The 18,168-nt window shown below is 41.4% G+C and overlaps 1 protein-coding gene across 1 annotated transcript in view; it reads left to right on the top strand.

The window, feature by feature from the left end:
- RYR2 (ryanodine receptor 2) overlaps positions 1–18,168 on the top strand; it is a gene marked incomplete at both ends in the record, with an annotated part of 539,514 nt that overhangs the window by 363,423 nt on the left and 157,923 nt on the right. The window contains 7 exons of the mRNA XM_080918509.1: positions 772–998; positions 4,324–5,122; positions 7,089–7,289; positions 10,447–10,552; positions 11,741–11,884; positions 14,133–14,406; positions 16,757–16,871. Coding sequence (XP_080774635.1) covers positions 772–998; positions 4,324–5,122; positions 7,089–7,289; positions 10,447–10,552; positions 11,741–11,884; positions 14,133–14,406; positions 16,757–16,871 — 1,866 coding nt within the window. The remainder of the gene's footprint in view (positions 1–771; positions 999–4,323; positions 5,123–7,088; positions 7,290–10,446; positions 10,553–11,740; positions 11,885–14,132; positions 14,407–16,756; positions 16,872–18,168) is intronic.

Here is an 18,168-nt window from a genome sequence, read left to right as displayed (position 1 = left end):
CCAAAGGAAAGGAAAGAATGAAGTTGGAGATGGCAAATATGTTGTTGTCATAGGCTCCTATTGGAGACAAGCAGTTAGGTTGTTAGGATCATACATAAGTGGATATTTCTGCTCAAAGCAGATACCTTTCCTTCTGAAACTAGGATTCAGGCTGGCTAAGACAGCCCATTCCAGGTTGGGAGAAAATCAACTGTGCTGGTTAAAGTCAAGTTCTTGGAGTTCATAGAAGACAGATGGGTTTATCTTCTTGGCGATCTCTGTGTATTGCAGGCTAGATAGAATTCGCATAAAATAGGGGGAGGGGTGACAGCGGGTAGATGATGAAAGAGAGCTTAGTAGAATCTCTGAAGTCAAAATGTCTGCTACTCAAAAGGCTTGCCAGTGTCCTCTGGGCCCAGTCCCATGAGGCAGCATAATGGAGGGACGCAGGCATGTACTTGGTCATACTTACATGGCACTCATGACAAAGACGCATCCCTAACTATTTTCTCTGCCCCAAACCCTGAAATTCCATCTGTTTGCTTGACACATTTTTCTCCATTTGTTCTTGCAGGACATTTTAAACCAATTTTTTCTTATTTCTGTCTGCACAATCTACACTCACAGTGCATTTTATTCACACCAGCTCTTTCCTGTGCAGAATGTAAGTCAGTGTGTTAGCAGCCCCAAGTGACATGGACAGTGACTTCTCCCTCCCCCCACTCTCTCTCTCACTCTCCCCCCTTCCCTCCTCCCTCTCCCTCTCTCTCTCTTTGCCTCTTCATGCTCTAGAATGTGATGCCTCTCTCAGCCGGACTGTTTAAGAGCGAGCACAAAAACCCTGTGCCCCAGTGTCCTCCACGTCTGCACGTGCAGTTCCTGTCTCATGTCCTGTGGAGCCGGATGCCCAACCAGTTCCTGAAGGTGGACGTCTCTCGAATCAGTGAACGCCAAGGCTGGCTAGTGCAGTGTCTGGATCCTCTACAGTTCATGTCCCTCCATATCCCCGAGGAGAACAGGTGAACCTCAGGCACTTCTTACTGCTTGGAATTAAAGTCTCCACGAGGGATGGATTGGGTGTCTCAAAAGAGTGGTCTAGTACAAGAGGTAAAATGTGAGGATGTGGATCTCCAGAAGCCATGTGCAAAAAGCCTGGCATGGTGGCCTGTGTTTGTAAGCCCAGTGCTAGAGAGAGAGAGAGAGAGAGAGAGAGAGAGAGAGAGAGAGAGAGAGAGAGAGAGAGAGAGAGAGATGAAAAGCATATCTCTGGGGTTCACTGAGCAGCCAGCCCAGCCCCAACCCCAAAAGTGAATGAATCATGAGGAATGATACCCAAGGCTGACCTCTGAATTCTACACATGTGTACACATACTGCACCCTACTTTAACCACCACCCCCCACTGGCCTGTGTAGCTCAGTGTGTCTTTCAACTACTTTGTTGCTTATGAGACTTACTAAAGCAATAGCATCCAGAACTGGGAGAGCTTGTGGGTGAGATGCTAGAAACCATATTATAAAATTCTTCATTTTAACCATGTGAAAAACCAAGTCCAAGAAGCTTAAAGACCAAGAGAGCACTTCAGTAGCAGGCTCATGCGTGTTCTAGGCAGCAATGACAGTGTCAAGGCTCAGAGGAGGCCTGCTTTATGGTTTCCAGTCTTTCCCTGTGGCTACCCTTAAAATCACAGAGGTTTCACTTCAGCCATCTTAGTTATGGGTTAGGGGCTAAGGTTCTTAGGCTATACACCCAGGTAAGGTGTCAGGGTAACATGGAAAAACGAAGTCATAAACAAAGTGCAAACTTGGCTTGAAGACAGAAGTAAGACTCATTATATAGCCTGACTCTCCTTCTTAAGTCTGTGGTCTCAAAGTAATGATAGGAGCTAGGCTGAAGTTTAGACCGTCACCAGAGGTTGGCTAGAGAAGGAGAGTGAGCAATCTGATCCCCTTTATAGGGTGCCTGTGACTCAGTGGTCAGCCCTGCTCCTGGGTGTACACGGGCAACACCAGCTGAACCCAGTAGGATATAGACTTAAAAGCATACATGTCATAATACTTTAAAGAAAGAAGTGGACATGAATTTGAGAAGGGGATAGTGTGTGTGTGTGAGTGCATGTGTGTGTGTGTATGTGTGTGTGTGTGTGTGTGTGTGTGTTGTAACTCCTAACAAGTTTAAAGAAGTGATAGATACTATGAAAGTTGATTTCACTCATGTATAAAATTCTCTTGATGTTTTTATTTATTATTATTGCTTATGTATGTATGTATGCATGTATATATACACATATATTCTTTAGATAATTGGGTTGATTTAGTTCTTTCTTTCTGGGGAGGTAACTTTGATCAGAATTTTGTAACTGGTGATGTTTTCTTAAAAAAAGAAGAAAAGAAAACACCAGAGAAAAATTCCTTTTTGTGCAGGAAAGGCTCTCCTTTTTACTGGTAGAAAACGTTATGTACACTAGGATATTTTGTGATGGCAGGATAAGAAACAGAAGGTGTTTCATCCCTGATAATGTCTGTGATAAATACCTTATGTAGAAGAATAATTTAAACCTTCACTAGAGTTCATGCGCGATTTGAGATTTTCCGAAATGTGAGGACCACAGCTTCATTGAAGAAAACAAAAGTAATTGGAATTAGGTTCCTGGATGGCAAAGGGCACCTGGATACCACAGCAAGTGCTCTTAACTTCTGAGCCACCCTGAGCCTTACAGTCATTATGATTTTCTTCTTTGGCGAAGGAATGTGGCTCTGTGTCCTCAACTGGAAAGGAAACCCTTTAATGGCAGCAAGCTTGCTGTGCTCTTCATACCATGTACACGATGCTTAATGTGTTCTATTCAACAGTGTCTGATGGGTAAACAAATGCTATTGAGATATTAAATTGTTCCTCCCCCAGGAACTAAAGGTTTGAGTTATATTTGCTAGACTTTGACATACGAACGAACAACCTAGAGTAACCAGTAGCTCTCAAGTGAGCATTTTTCTGGTTCAAACTCTGTAAGTCATGGGTCTTCTATTCCTTTTCCAGGCTGGTAGTGAGGAGGATGCCAGTGGAGGAAGGCCTGTCTGAATGAGCAGGTCCTTTCTTTCATGAAGGTTATGCTGTGGTTCTGCTTTTAATGCCAGTGTCTCCTGTGCACTATCTATATGATTTAAACTCAGTGGGATGTGTGAACATACGTAAGAAACCATGTGCATTAGCAGAAATGTCACGTTAGGTATTACCTGGCCATGTAGTTTAAGAGAAACAGAGAGAGCTGACCTAAGACCCCAGGGGAGGCATAGATAAAACCACCGCCATCAGAGATGCTACTTACAGCATCAGAGGGCAGGGTCTGGGAGACTCGCAACCAGTCAAAGTGAAGAGAGACTATGGGACTGCGGACTGCCCACCCCCCAGATGAAACATCTTTATTACACCTCTACCAAGGATCAGGGATCCCTGTGGAAGAGGGAGTAGAAGAATTGTAAGAGCCAAAGATCAGAGCAGATTGGAGCAAAGCGTGGCCGTCTGTGTATGACTGAATAAATCCCTGCACTTATAAATTCTCAGCAGTCGCTGAGGCCATCTGCATATGACCTGCAAGACATCGGGCAAGTCCACATCATAGGATGGACTGGAAGGGCCTCGGAAAGCCCCTAATAGAATTAATGGCAGTTAATGGCCACTGGAAAAAGAAGAGTCGGTTTTAATCTATTTAAGGGTGTGTGGTCCCTAGTAAGTCTATAACACTCTAGTGGATGCCCTCATACCCATGAGTATATGAAATGATTGAAGAATAAATAAAATAATAATACAAAGGGGTTCAGGAATTTACTCCCCCCCCCTTTTTTTTTGCTAAGAGGAAAATTCCATGTGTGTTTTTTGTTTCATGAGCTGCATGCACATATCATGTAGGAACATATGTAGCTCTTATGGATGCCTGAGGAGAGTTTATATCAGAAGATGAGAGCTCTGTTCCCCCACTTCTGCCCTGTCAGGGTCATAGTGCAGAGATAGTGGCCAATGAAAAGCCTTCTTTTTGCACATCATGTGAACTTGTTATGAAAGGAAGGGCAGGATTTCCCCCTACCCCGAAGAACTGTCAGGCTCTAAATTGAGGGTTCCCAGGCTTGGGCTGAAACACCCACATCTAAAAGGATACTTCCAGCCTCACTACCAGGGAGGATGAAGGAAGTTCTAGAGGAGCTCAGGATTGGCACGCTTAAATACTCTTAAGTAAGAAAATGTGTAAGCCAACTAGAAATAATTTACAGATACCATGTGACCACTGAACGTCAGAACATTCAAAGATGCCAGTGCCTGCTCCCTCAATGCGCCTTTCCTCCCTTCCACAGATCTGTTGATATCTTAGAGCTGACGGAGCAGGAGGAGTTGCTACAATTTCACTACCACACCCTCCGCCTCTACTCTGCTGTCTGCGCCCTTGGGAATCATCGGGTGGCGCATGCGCTGTGCAGCCACGTGGACGAACCTCAGCTGCTCTATGCCATCGAGAACAAGTACATGCCTGGCTTGCTGCGCGCTGGCTACTACGACCTGCTGATTGACATCCATCTCAGCTCCTATGCCACCGCCAGGCTCATGATGAACAATGAGTTCATCGTCCCCATGACAGAGGAGACAAAGAGCATCACCCTCTTCCCGGATGAGAACAAGAAACATGGCCTCCCCGGCATAGGTCTCAGCACCTCGCTCCGGCCTCGGATGTGTTTTTCCTCCCCTAGTTTCGTGAGCATTAGCAACGAATGTTATCAGTACAGTCCCGAGTTTCCACTGGACATCCTCAAGGCCAAGACCATCCAGATGCTCACAGAAGCAGTGAGAGAGGGCAGCCTCCATGCGCGCGATCCTGTGGGCGGGACCACGGAGTTCCTCTTCGTGCCTCTCATCAAGCTCTTCTACACCCTGCTCATCATGGGCGTCTTCCATAACGAGGATTTGAAACACATCCTGCAGCTGATCGAGCCCAGTGTGTTCAAGGAAGCTGCCGCTCCAGAGGAGGAAGGAGGCGCCACAGAGAAGGAGCTCAGTATAGAAGACTCCAAGCTGGAAGGCGAAGACGAAGCCAAAGCCGCCAAAAGGCCCAAGGAAGGCTTGCTCCAGATGAAACTCCCGGAGCCCGTTAAACTACAGGTAACCGCGAGAGGGTGGGGGTGGGGAGGGGAATGAAGGGACTTTCAGAATTGCTTATGTTAAAGTAGTAAAATCCAGCAGGCTTCCTTTCTCTCGTGTATTGCTTTTTATAAATATATTTTCTACTCTTTACCTTCACAGTTCACTACCCATTCATTTGTGTGTCTCCCCATGTTTCTTCCTAAGCATTTCACCCACGTGATAGTTTGAGGCACAGACGTCCCCTTTCCTCCCTCCCTCCCTCCTCTGTTGTCCATGTTAGACCATGCACATGACCTTCTGCTTAGAAAGCAGGAGAGTCCTTTTCTAGCATGTGCATAGGGAGTCTAGACATTGTCCGGCTCTGGGTTCGCCAAGGTTTATGGAGTTTGCTTAACTCACGGCTCTTTGATGCTTTAGTTTGACATTTGAGCCATCGGCATTAATTCCTTGGTATTATTAGTTTTGCTCAACTCAGACAGCATCAATGGAAGTCGAATTCTGGACCATGTGTTTGGTGTAGAGAGAAGGAAACAGGTATGAGTTCTGCCTACCAGAAGTGCACAATCTCTAGGGAGATTTGTACCTGTTCATGAATTTATTTTTAATGTCAATGCCAAAGATAAATCACTAGAAGAAAGATCTTTTGGAGTTCTGTTTGAAAGAGAAAGAAGGGTCTTTGTAGGTGGTGATTTTTAAGCTGAGGTCAGGTAGAGAAGCCGAGGTTCTATAGGGGCACTCAGAGGGATTGGGTAGAGGGTCCCAGGAGCTTTGTACACACATCGGGCAAAGGGCCTGAGGCTGGAGAGGCTAGGTGGCTGCTCCACGTAAGCCCAGAGTCTGCTTCTTCAGCGAGCGGTCAGACTGGTCCAGACCCGAAGGCATAGGACCTGCATAGCAGCCTGTACTCTGACCAAAGACTTGGAGGAGGAAGACGAGATTGAGAGTTGACATGATCTTACCACTTTGACATGTTTTCTTTTGGACCCCTGTGTATTTGCTACAAAGAATGTTAAGTGTAGCAGTGCCTTTTCTAAACTAGACTCCTATTCTTTTAGAGTCAGCCTGCTTTCTAAAATGCTCAGTTTTGTTCACAGGTATGCATCTGTGTGGGAGTATAGGCAAATGAGAGCAGGTACCGACAGAAGCTGTAACAGAGCCTCAGATCCCCCAGAGCTGGAGTTAAGTCTTAGCCACCTGACGCAGGTGCTGAGAACCTGGTTTCAAGGCCTCTGGGAAGAGAAACGAGCTCTCTCAGCTAACTCTGAGCCATCTCTTCAGCCCCCGAGTTCTCAGGCATTTGTTCTGTTTTTCCACTTTTCATGTCTGTTTTGGAATTGCACCCATGGCTTTATACTTCCTGGGTAAGCATTCTCCCTCAAAGCTCCATCTCCAGACCTTTCAAAGACACATTCATCAACAAGCATTTCTCAACGAATACTCTACAGGCTAAAATTTGTTTGGTTTCCTATGAGAAATCACTGACTAATCACTTAAGCAGTGAGCCTTCACCTCATAATCAGCTTGTATGCAACTACCGTCTTCTGGCCCTGGATCAGGGGTTCAGTGAGGTCTTTCTGCTCAGCCGTGCTTACTCTGTGTTTTTTCCTCCTAAAGGTACATTTCCATACCCTTCCTCCAACAATTGAGTTATAACCCAAGTAAACACATTTAGAAAGAAAGGTATTCTGTTTTCCAGCCAATCTTGAAAACCCTCCCAGAAGATCCCTTTGTAAACTCTTCCCTATTTATCCATTAGCTGCTCTGCCTGTGGTACCTCAGAGGACCTCTGAATGATCACCTCCTCCAGGGACATGTATCTACTATGCTGGCTTGTGTGTGTTAGTGTCACTCACTCAACACATGTCTGCTTGCGAAGTGCTAGGATTCTGTGTTGTAGAGAGCATAAGAAACAGAATATTTAGCACTGGTTATGACTGGATATACACTAAACACTAATGCTATGTCTTTTGAATTATCTTCTCAGATGTGCCTCTTGCTTCAGTACCTCTGTGACTGCCAGGTTCGGCACCGGATAGAAGCCATCGTAGCCTTTTCAGATGACTTTGTAGCCAAACTCCAAGACAATCAACGGTTCAGGTATAATGAAGTCATGCAAGCCTTAAACATGTCTGCCGCACTCACTGCCAGGAAAACCAAGGAGTTCCGGTCACCACCACAGGAGCAGGTACCAGAGTGGAATTGGAGAGCATCTTTCTCATTTTGGAGTTTTGGAGCAGTCAAGATCTGTGCATGACAAAAATCGCATAAGTTATAAGCGGCGTTTCCTTTCTGCTCTGTTGAAATTAGCTTTGTCCATTTGATTAATAGTTTCAGTTTCACCAAAAGAATTTACATGGTCACAGTAAACTATTACTAATCATTTAATGAGATATGGTTATGCTATTTGATAAATAACTAATCACTAAAAGGTATCAGGTCAATTAGAGTTGGTTTGAGGAAGTCAGGATGCCAAAACTTGAGTTGTGACAATATTCAGCCAGAGATGGGTCAACTTTTACTGGCCTGGGTCTCTTCAAATAATAGAAACCCTCCACTTCAGGACAGACACTAGGTTCTTTCACTTTGGCACCCTTATAGAAGGGCCAGTAGCCCCAGGGCCCTTTCTCTAAGTCTCCCATTGGCTAGTGTCAGAGAATGCTAGGTGACATGGGAGTTTGAGTAAGATTCAGCGTTGATTGTATCACACTGAAAATGCTCATATTTGAGTTAAAAAAATCTCTCTTTTGACCTTCAGCCAGAAAAGGTTTAAGTAAACAACAACAACAACAAAAAAAAACAACAACAACAACAAAAAAAGAATCACACATACACACACACACACACACACACACACACACACACACACCACCTCCAAGACTGCAGCACTTACTCTCACGACAGAGCTGTGGTCACTGAACTTCTCTAGAATAGGAAAAATAAAAATAGGAGCTTAGCAAAGAAGAAAGGGCCAAAGAAAAACCCTTTAGATGAAAAAATTCAGTGCCTAGTAAGAGAAGTGGATTGGAAAGTGGATGGAGGGGGCAGAGGTGGCTTTTTAAGTTTTAACTTGGAAGAGAGCAGTGCAGAAGAATCCTGGGGGTGGGGGGAAGAGAGGCAGCAAAGAGAGACAAGGTCTCAGCCTGATATTGAGCTGCAATAAGCAAACAGAACAAAGGGTCACTGAAGAAAATGTCTTAAAGTCTCAAATTCTCTAAAGCTGCAGCCCTTGAATACAGCTCCTCATGTTGTGCTGAGCCCCAACCATACAATCATGTCATTTCTACTAAGTTTGTTACTGGTATTAACCGTAACATAAATATCGAATATGCAGGATATGTATGTATGTGACCACGCCCCCCCTGGAGGGCTCAATCGACCCTGCAAAGGGGTTGTGACCCAGGATGTGCAACTAGAGATTTAAGAAGCCAGCGAAGGCCTCAACAGGAAAAGCCACAGGGTTTCACACCAATGTATATTATAGTTGAATTTCTGAAAGTTACAGCCAAGGAGAACGTTTTGAAAGAAGCAAAGCCTTACTTTCAGCGGGAAGATGAGGCTGTGTAGCAGGAGGTTGTTTTCATAGAAGATAAGGCCAGCAAGAGGTGGGAGGAGTGTCCCCTGCCACCAAAAGCCTGTCAGCTCAGAGTTCCACATGCTGTGCAGAAGACCTTTTAAGAGGAAGTGAGTGTGAGACACTTTAAAGAGAAGAAGCTGGAGAGATGATGGGGGTGCGGTGGGGGGGTGGGGGTGAGGGAGGTGGGGGATGGGAGGTGGGGGGGAAGGTTAAGTCTGCCTCCTCCTCTTCAGGAAGACTCAAGTTTGGTTCAAAGCAAACACCCGTAACTCTAGCTCTGGTGGGTATGATAACTCTTTCTGACCTCTCAGGCATCTGCACACACTACACACACACACACACACACACACACACACACACACACACACACACAGATACACACACACATACACCCCAGACATCCCCCCACCCCCACACCCCCCACACTATACACTATACACACACACATACATACACACACACACACTTAAACACAGTAAAATGTAAAGAAGTTAGGGAATCATATATACACTATTTTAAAAATAAGCCAAAGAAGTTTTTTTTTTTCTTTTTTTAACAGAAAGAATGACAGAAGAGAATAGAGAAAGAAAAAAGAAAACAAAACAAAGCAAAACATAGGAAAGTGTTAAGGCTCACACATGTAAATTAAAAAAAAAAAGCACGTTGTCGTACCTCTTAGCTTTATCCAAATATTGTTTAGGTGTTAAGTAGGTGTTTTACAGTAACTATCTTTTGCTGTCCAAACTGAGTGTGTAGAGAATTTGAGATCACTGTATTGTAAATGGAGATCAAAGGTACACAGACAGAGATAAGACTTTAGAATTCTTCTCAGCTGGAGAAATGCTGGCATCAGCAGCTAAGTTATGCATAAAGGCTGTGTGATCTCTTTGTATTATGTCTCCTAAGATCAAATAAATATGTTGTTATCTCAGATCTGTAATAAAGGACATTATGAACTATAAACCTTTACAAAAAATATAGGAGGACATCAAAGCCCTCTTATCTTAGTTTGTGAATTTAATATTATTGGTACTAAAATTTAAGCACATGGAGCGAAGGGTCCTGAGTTTGAGTGACACATGAATATCAGCATCCGTATAGCTACTGTGTGACTTTCCTATTGTATTTAGACCCTTTCTTCTCTTTGAGTTGGTTTCCTTTCCAAAACCTTTCTTTAAAATATGCAGAAAGTGCCAGTGTTAGAAAGCAATGGGTGTGTGGAACAAAATAAATCGTGCAGAATATAATCAAATACTTCAAAAAGATTTTTACGTGTATGTGAGTGTGTGTGTGTGTAGAAGAGTTTATGTTTTATGTGTATAGGTGTGTGTGTGTGTGTGTGTGTGTGTGTGTGTGTGTGTGTGTGACACTTTGAAACCAGAAGAAGGCGTCAGATCCTCTGGAGGAAATTAATGGGAAGTATGGTACTTGATATGGACACTCAGAACTAAACTGGTGTCCTTTGGAAGAGCAGAAAGCATTCTTACCTATCTAGCCCCTAAAAACACCTGTAGTTAAGGTTTATAATGTGTATGAGTCTAATATTTAGTAGTCCTGAAGAAGATTCTACACAATTATAACTATTTTTCATCTCCCAACAGCCAGGAGAAATTGACTTATTTTGGAATGCTAGTTAGATTGACAATGGCTTTTCACTTACTGAGAGAAATAACTTATATTCATAAGAAGTGTGATTTTTGAATGCTCCTGAACTCGGATTCACCATTCTTTTCTCTCTTGTTGATTCTTTCTTGTTTTCTTCTTCCAGATAAACATGCTTCTCAATTTTAAGGATGACAAAAGTGAATGCCCCTGCCCTGAAGAAATCCGAGACCAACTCCTAGATTTCCACGAGGACCTGATGACCCACTGTGGTAAACTTGTTGCTCTAATGATCTCTGTTGCTGTGTCAAATACCATGACCAAGGGAGAGGACAATACTTATTTGGTTTTGACTTATGGTTCTAGGTCAAAGTTCATCACTGAGATAAGTCAGAGCCAGAATCCAAGCAAAAACCTAAAGAAACTGTGTAGGAAATGCTGCTTGCTGGCTTGTTCAGCTTTATGCTTAGCTAGTTTTCCAACACATCCCAGTACTACCTTCATAGGGAATGGTAGCACCCATAGTGGGCTGTACACCTCTATATCAATTGACAATCAAGACAATTACTGAATGGAATGCCCACAGACTAACTTGCTAAGGAAATTACTCAGTTAAATAACAATAATCAAAGGAACAGAAGCCTGTATTTCCTTAGGAAATGATGTGATGAAGGTTTAAGTTTTGATCACAGAAAAATTATTTTGTAATTTTTCAGTGATATAGATAGATAAACATATGTAAGTAAAGATATATATATATATATATATATATATATATATATATATATATATATATACATACACATATATATAATGCTAGATGAATGGCAGATGTAGCATTCATCAGTTATGCTATCTTTTTCTAGAAGAGATTAATAATATCATACTGTACATTAATTTTATGAATGAAAGCCCATTTACCTACATATTAGGCTGTCTATATAATATCAATAAATTATACCCCAAACAGCAGAATTATTGCTATAGGTACAAAACATTCCCTGGCTTAGAACATTTAGTTATGCCTGTTTTGTCAAGCTCTCAGTGAAAACACTGAGACACTTAGAAGAGAGGAGTATAGAAGTCCTATGAATTTTAGACAGCTAGGATACAGTTCAGGCAAGCGGTGTTCAAAGTCTTTGATGCTGCAAAGGCCAGGCAAAGGTCAGAATTGATTTTGGCTCCCTATGGTGCCTTTTTGTTCTTCATCCAATGCAAGTGTGCCCTAATTGTCAGTGGTTCTGGAATAATAAGAACTGGGGGAAAGAGGAAGGGGGAGAGATGCTGAGAAGAGAATCATATTTGAGTTCTCTAGAGAGAGATCGTCTAATAGGCGCTGGCTCGGTGCTTGATGTCTAGCTGGAAGCTGGAGACAGAAAAGCTGGAGAGCCTGAGGTTAGTTCCCAACTATGTACTGTTTTCAAAGGGTTTCCTTCTGCTCCCCCTGCTGTTAATGTTAGGAATCGAACTGGACGAAGATGGGTCCCTAGATGGAAGCCATGACTTAACCATCAGAGGACGTCTGCTGTCCCTGGTAGAAAAAGTGACCTACTTGAAGAAGAAGCAAGCTGAAAAACCCGTTGCAAGTGACTCCAGAAAGTCCTGTAAGCATCTGAAAGGGTCCTGGTCCAGTGCCCCGAGACATTTATTCACCCCGAGAATGAACAGCCATTCAGTAGGAGGTCCCAACTTTCGAGGATCAGCTTCTTAAGTCGATGTTTGTAGAACCCAGAAGTAGATGGTTGCATCAGATGTATTCATAGGACCAGTTTGAGAGGTAACTGCATCGTGGAGGGCATGGGCTCCCTGCAATCTGACGTTTGAAGTATTTGATCACAGACTATCAAGAGGAAGCATAGCTTGGGAGATGGTTCAGTAAAGTACTTGCAGTGTAAGCATGAAGATCAGTGTGTAGACCTAGCATGCATGCAGAGAACAGCAGTACACACATAAAATATCACTGCTTGGGAGTCAAAGATCTTTGGGGCTTGCTTTCTAGCCAGTCTATATGAAGTATTTAGCTTCAAGCTTTTGAAAGACCCTGACTCCAAAGGTAAAGGGAGGAACTCTCCAGGAAAACATCAACATAAGTCTCTGGCCTCCAACCATATTTATATTCATGTATATACATGTAGATAAATGTAAACAGATGCATACACACAGAGAAATTATAAAGGGAATGACTTCGCCTTTATAGGTAAATGATGTACACAGTGTTTAAATGATTATATAAAATCAAGCCATTCCTTTTAAGGCTCAATATATAACTGTAACTATGATTATATTTGGTTCTGAAGACTTTTCTAAGTTTCAGAAACCAACTCTAAACATTTGCAGTCATTTCTGGTTAATTGTATACTATTTGATCAAGAAAATGGCTGCTAGTCCTTGGAACCACATACACCAGCCCTACTGGACTCAGAGTTCTTTCAGAAGTATACTTTTATTCTGAAGGAGTCATGGACCAGAGCCATTGGATCTCACATTCTAATCGCTACATTTCTAAGTCCTACCAATTTTAAGACACATGCTGATTTTAAAACTGGTTCTTTCTAGAAAAAAGGAAAAAAATGTACTCAATTATCATTTAGAGACACAACAAAATTTGAGGTAGGCTGTCTTCAGCCAGTGTTCTAAGTTCCTAACCAGCCACCTTTGCTAATGTATCTGTGGCTTTTGCCTGTTATCATGACAACGAGATTTTAATACACATGGAAATATACTGACATTTGTTGCACTCTTTCTGTTTGGATACATTTGGTAGATTTTTTTTTCTTACATGATATACAGGCACAACACAGATAGTTTCATTTGAGAACCATCTGGTATATTAATGACAGAAATTAAGCCACACACACTCCAGTCACATCTACCCACCCTTACTTACACGTCTCTCTTTTACTTAAAGACATTTGGAAATTTCTACTTCAAAGGGACCGTATTGCATACCATGCCACAGATAGCCTCATATGCCTGATATGCCTGTTTTTTTTTTTTTTTTTCAGTTAAATCTGAACAATCAAACTCTTTCAGAGGCATTTAAGTGACAATTTAGATCCAAAGTTAAGTAAAAGCATATCGATATAATAATCCCTGCTGTAGACAGTGTAATCGAGGAGCTAGCTGGATATCCAGACACAACCTCGAGTTTGGACCTTTGGAGCCGGAGTGGTATCAGATGTTCTAGGAGGGAAAGTCAGAGAAAAAAGCTCCGTGGAAGTAAATGTTTGGGTTTCTTGTGCTGTTTAACAGATTTGTGGGCTCTTAACAGAAGTTGTTGTTTTCTGCTGTTCTGATTTAAAAACATCTCTTGGATAAAAGCTAAGAAAAGGTGTACTTGATGTAACAATTCCCATGGGGTAAAGTCTCTCATAGTGAGGAAGCTTAGAGGAAGAACATGAGGCCATCAGACACATTTCATTGATCACAGGAAGCAGGGTCAGGCTATAAAACCTCAAAAACCCATCCCCAGTGACATACTTCTAACAAGGCTCCATCCCTTGAAGAGTCCTTAACCTTCCCAAAACTGCAGCACCCACTGAAAACCAAGTGTTCAGATACATGAGCCTTGAGGAATACTTCTCATTCAAACCATAATAGCTTGTAACTCTGAAATAACCCATCTTAATTATAAAAATATTGTTTAGTCAGAAGTGCTTATTTTTCATCCCTAATAAACTACCTATGATCTCTCTGGAAAGAATAATAATATTTAAATAACATTTATCCAGAATATTTCAAGTGTTCCTAAAGTATCCCGGCTTTTGTGATGCCAATTTAAAGCTCTGAGGTTCTGGAGTTAAAGTGTCTAATGCGTATTCTCTTACTACTTGACACAAACCTGCCAAGCAGCCAGCCTCCAGCAGCTCATTTCTGAGACTATGGTGCGGTGGGCTCAAGAGTCCGTCATCGAAGACCCTGAGCTGGTGAGGGCCATGTTTGTGTTGCTACATCGGCAGTATGATGGCATCGGGGGTCTAGTCCGAGCGCTGCCAAAGACCTACACTATCAACGGCGTCTCTGTGGAGGACACCATCAATCTGCTTGCATCGCTAGGTCAGATCCGATCTCTGCTGAGCGTGAGGATGGGTAAAGAAGAAGAGAAACTCATGATCCGTGGATTGGGGTAAATATGTAAACGTAGCTGTCTTTCTCATGCGCATTTCTTCTCAAGTTCGTAATGCCAGAAGGACACTGATACCATAACTCTGACTGGATTATGGGATGATGTCAAATATATATATTTTTTCTAGAGATTAAGCTTTTAAACGAAATGAGAATCTTGATTCCATAGTAGCTCCTGCATGGGGCTCTTCAGTTAGAGTTCTGGACTTGTGAGCTTTCTTCCACACTGTATGTACTCTAATACAGGTCTTAGACAGGCAATCACGGCTTTTGAGAGTCCATGGGTATAGTACCCCTGTGGTATCCAGAGACATTTTGCACAGATTAGGCTGATGTGTATAATTTCACATTGAACAATGTGTTAAAAATGGATAAGCAACACAAGTTGACTAATTTGACAGATGAAGATGCTAATATAGTGTTGGCACACAGCAACTAGGTTATTTTTCCAGCCCCTCAATAATGCATGATTATATATAAAAACATATGAAATCTGGGACACTGGCAGATGACCACTTACCAGCAGGAGGTAATAAGAAAGCTGTTTCCATCTGTGGGATGCTAGGAAAAGGAGGAGAGGGAGAACCAAGTTCTGATGATTCAATATCATGAGTTTATATTTCATGAACATTAGGGGTTAACATTGATGCCCTAGCTTTAGGAGTGAGAGTAAAGTCAACCGTGTTTTCTCCCAGTGATGACAGAAAAGTATTCTAAAGTTAGGATTCTAATTTAAGAAATCCAATAGTAACATCATCATCATCACCACCACCAACAATAACAACAATGTAGATTATATGCCATGCAAGAGAAAAATGTAGAAAAACTGTAGAGATCTGGAATATACAGTTGTAGAATACAATATAAAAAATTCATAGAAAATTATAATTAGGGCCAGGTATGGAAGCACACTTTTAATTCTAGCACTTGGTAAGTAGAGGCAGGTGGATATCTGTGAATTTGAGGTCTACATAATGAGATGCCATCTCAAACAAAAACAAATAGAATATCACTAGATAAGTATCAGAAAGTTTGAACTAAAAGGTGTCTTGGCTGCATGAATAAAATAGAAGACAAAGAAATAGTTAAGCTCAGGGCTGGAGTGATGTCTCAGTGGTCACATATGCTTGCTCTTCTTATAGGGGACTCAGATTGGATTCTCAGCTTCAATATCTGGCAGCTCACAACTGCCTGTAATTCTAAGTGATTTGAGATCCTTTTCTGGCCCCAGGGGCACCAGTATCCAACGTGTACATTCACATATATAACATATACACATAACAAAGAGGAAAAGACAAACTTGTTTTCTCTTGTATGAAACTGAAACACGATCCCAAGGATTTAAAGGAATCATTGCAGGCGACATTGCAATCACTTATATATGTTTTCTCACAGAACAATACTGCATATTGCTCATGAGCCTATCGATATTTAGATTTATAAAACTGGACTGGAAGATTATATTTCACACTCACCATGATAAGTACACATTGAAAATAGGAGAGTGCTCATTGTGATATGTTATGAAACAGAAAAGTCTATGCCAATAAACAAACTGTATTCTGAGTCTTTGCATATAATGGAATGAGATTGAGTGTAATTTGGGTCCTAATATTTGAATCTAACCTAAACAGGCCTCTTATATATGAGAAGTGTTTTTTTTTAATTAAGCTCATAAAAACAAAGTCTTTTAGGAGTTAGAGATTACTTGTTAAATAAAAACATTAACAGCAGTATGTTCCATTAACAAATACATTCTTCATTAATGATATAAATAAAAATTATGTTAGGGAATAAAATTCTACTTTAGTGCTAAAAATGATATGCTTGGCAAGCCCATTTGTCTAAAAGAATAATTATCAGCAAATCTGTATGTGAATAATATAGTGAAAGAAATGAAAGACAGATTTCAGTTGTGTGTGTGAATCTGTTTGATAGAGAGAAGCAGAGATAGACAGAGACAGAGAGAGATAGAAATCTTATTGCTTTAGACTTGAGAAGAAAATATTGCCTAGAAAACTCTTGTGTTGATTGATTGATGCTGAAATAGATGTCTACAGAACTTGTTATTTACAATTAGTGATTCCTTCTGGTTCAGGATGAAGATCAATCAGAATACCACAACATAATATTTAAGGCAGCAATGGTATTAGAATTATTCGAAGTAACACCTGCTGCAGTTTCTTTTAATGTCCATCACAATTGGGGAGGTGGGAGGGGCTGCTTGTGCTTCTGACTTCACATGCATCTAGTTTTTCCCAGAGAATCAGAGAGTAAGCATTGTATTTAGGCATGTCACAGTCTTAACTATATAGCAGAAAATAACACTGTTGTAATTATGTTCTTCCTAGGGATATCATGAACAACAAAGTGTTCTACCAGCATCCCAATCTCATGAGGGCCCTTGGGATGCACGAAACAGTGATGGAAGTCATGGTGAACGTCCTTGGAGGTGGGGAGTCCAAGGTAAACTCAAGCCTTGACTTCAGGAGCCATGTTGCAGAGAAACTGCAAGAGTGATTATTGCCTTTCTTTAGTGAAGTCGTATTTAAGGAACACACACACACACACACACAGAGCGAGAGGGAGAGGGAGAGAAAGATTATTGAGTCTAAGAGTTGTAATTGGCTATTTGAAGTTTCCTTCATATTGAAAAAGGAATTTCTACACTGTGCTTTGTCATTTGTTGTCTCTTAAATGAGTTTCTTTAAAGGATATCTAGTGACTTACAAAGAGCATACAAATATTTCAATATAACATCCCATCCCATCATAAGTACAAGGTACATCCCTGTCCTACAGGCTCAGCTATTGCTAGGATTCATACAACAGATGTATGCTCACGATTTCTGAACCAAAATCAATGCATGGACAGGACTGTTCTGAAAATTGGAAATTGTACTTACTTACAATACCCAGATTCTTAGAAGGGAGAACACAGCAAAGTGTTCCAATACTCCATGTAAACCAGCACAATTTCATAACCTGAGATGGAAATGTCATGCCTGAATTTAAATCACAACAAGTATTTTTTACAGTATATATAAATATAGATATAGATATAGATATAGGTATAGGTATAGGTATAGATATAGATATAGATATAGATATAGATATAGATATAGATATAGATATAATGCCTAGGGTTTCTGTGCCCCACAGATAGACAGACATATAAAGACCCTCACAATGTATTGAATTCAGAAAGAAGCATCTTGGGTAGCAGTTCTCAACCTGTGGGTCACAATTCTAATGAGGCCACAGGGGTCGCATATCAGGTACCCTGCATATCAGATGTTTCCATTAAAATTCATAACAGTAGCAAAGTTACAGTTATGAAGTGGCAACAAATAAAATTTTATGGTTGGGGTCATTACAACATGAAGGACTATATTAAAGGGTCACAGCATTAGGAAAGTTGAGAACTTATCCTAGATTCTTGGGTAAGGGGAGATGCATGTGTGGGTACTGACCAGAAGGGCCTTCTGGCCAGAACCTTGGCGAAGAAGTGGTGTCTAGAGCAGGCAGGTTGTGAAGCCCTGCAATATCATCATCATCATCATCATCATCATCATCATCATCATCATCATCATCATCAACAACAACAACAACAACAGTCAGTGGGATATAAAAAGATCTCATTATGATACTCCAAAGTTGAGTGTATCTCTTTGATCTGTTCCTAAGTTATTAACATCCACCCATAGTATCTGACCTGTATGAAACAGAATCACAGAGATTATGTAGTTTCCCAAGTAGGCACA

This window comes from Micromys minutus (genome assembly GCF_963924665.1).
Source record: "Micromys minutus genome assembly, chromosome: 6".
NCBI classification, from domain to species: domain Eukaryota; kingdom Metazoa; phylum Chordata; class Mammalia; order Rodentia; family Muridae; genus Micromys; species Micromys minutus.
Note: the sequence above shows the minus strand (reverse complement) of the source record. Positions and strands in the feature narration are given on the sequence as shown.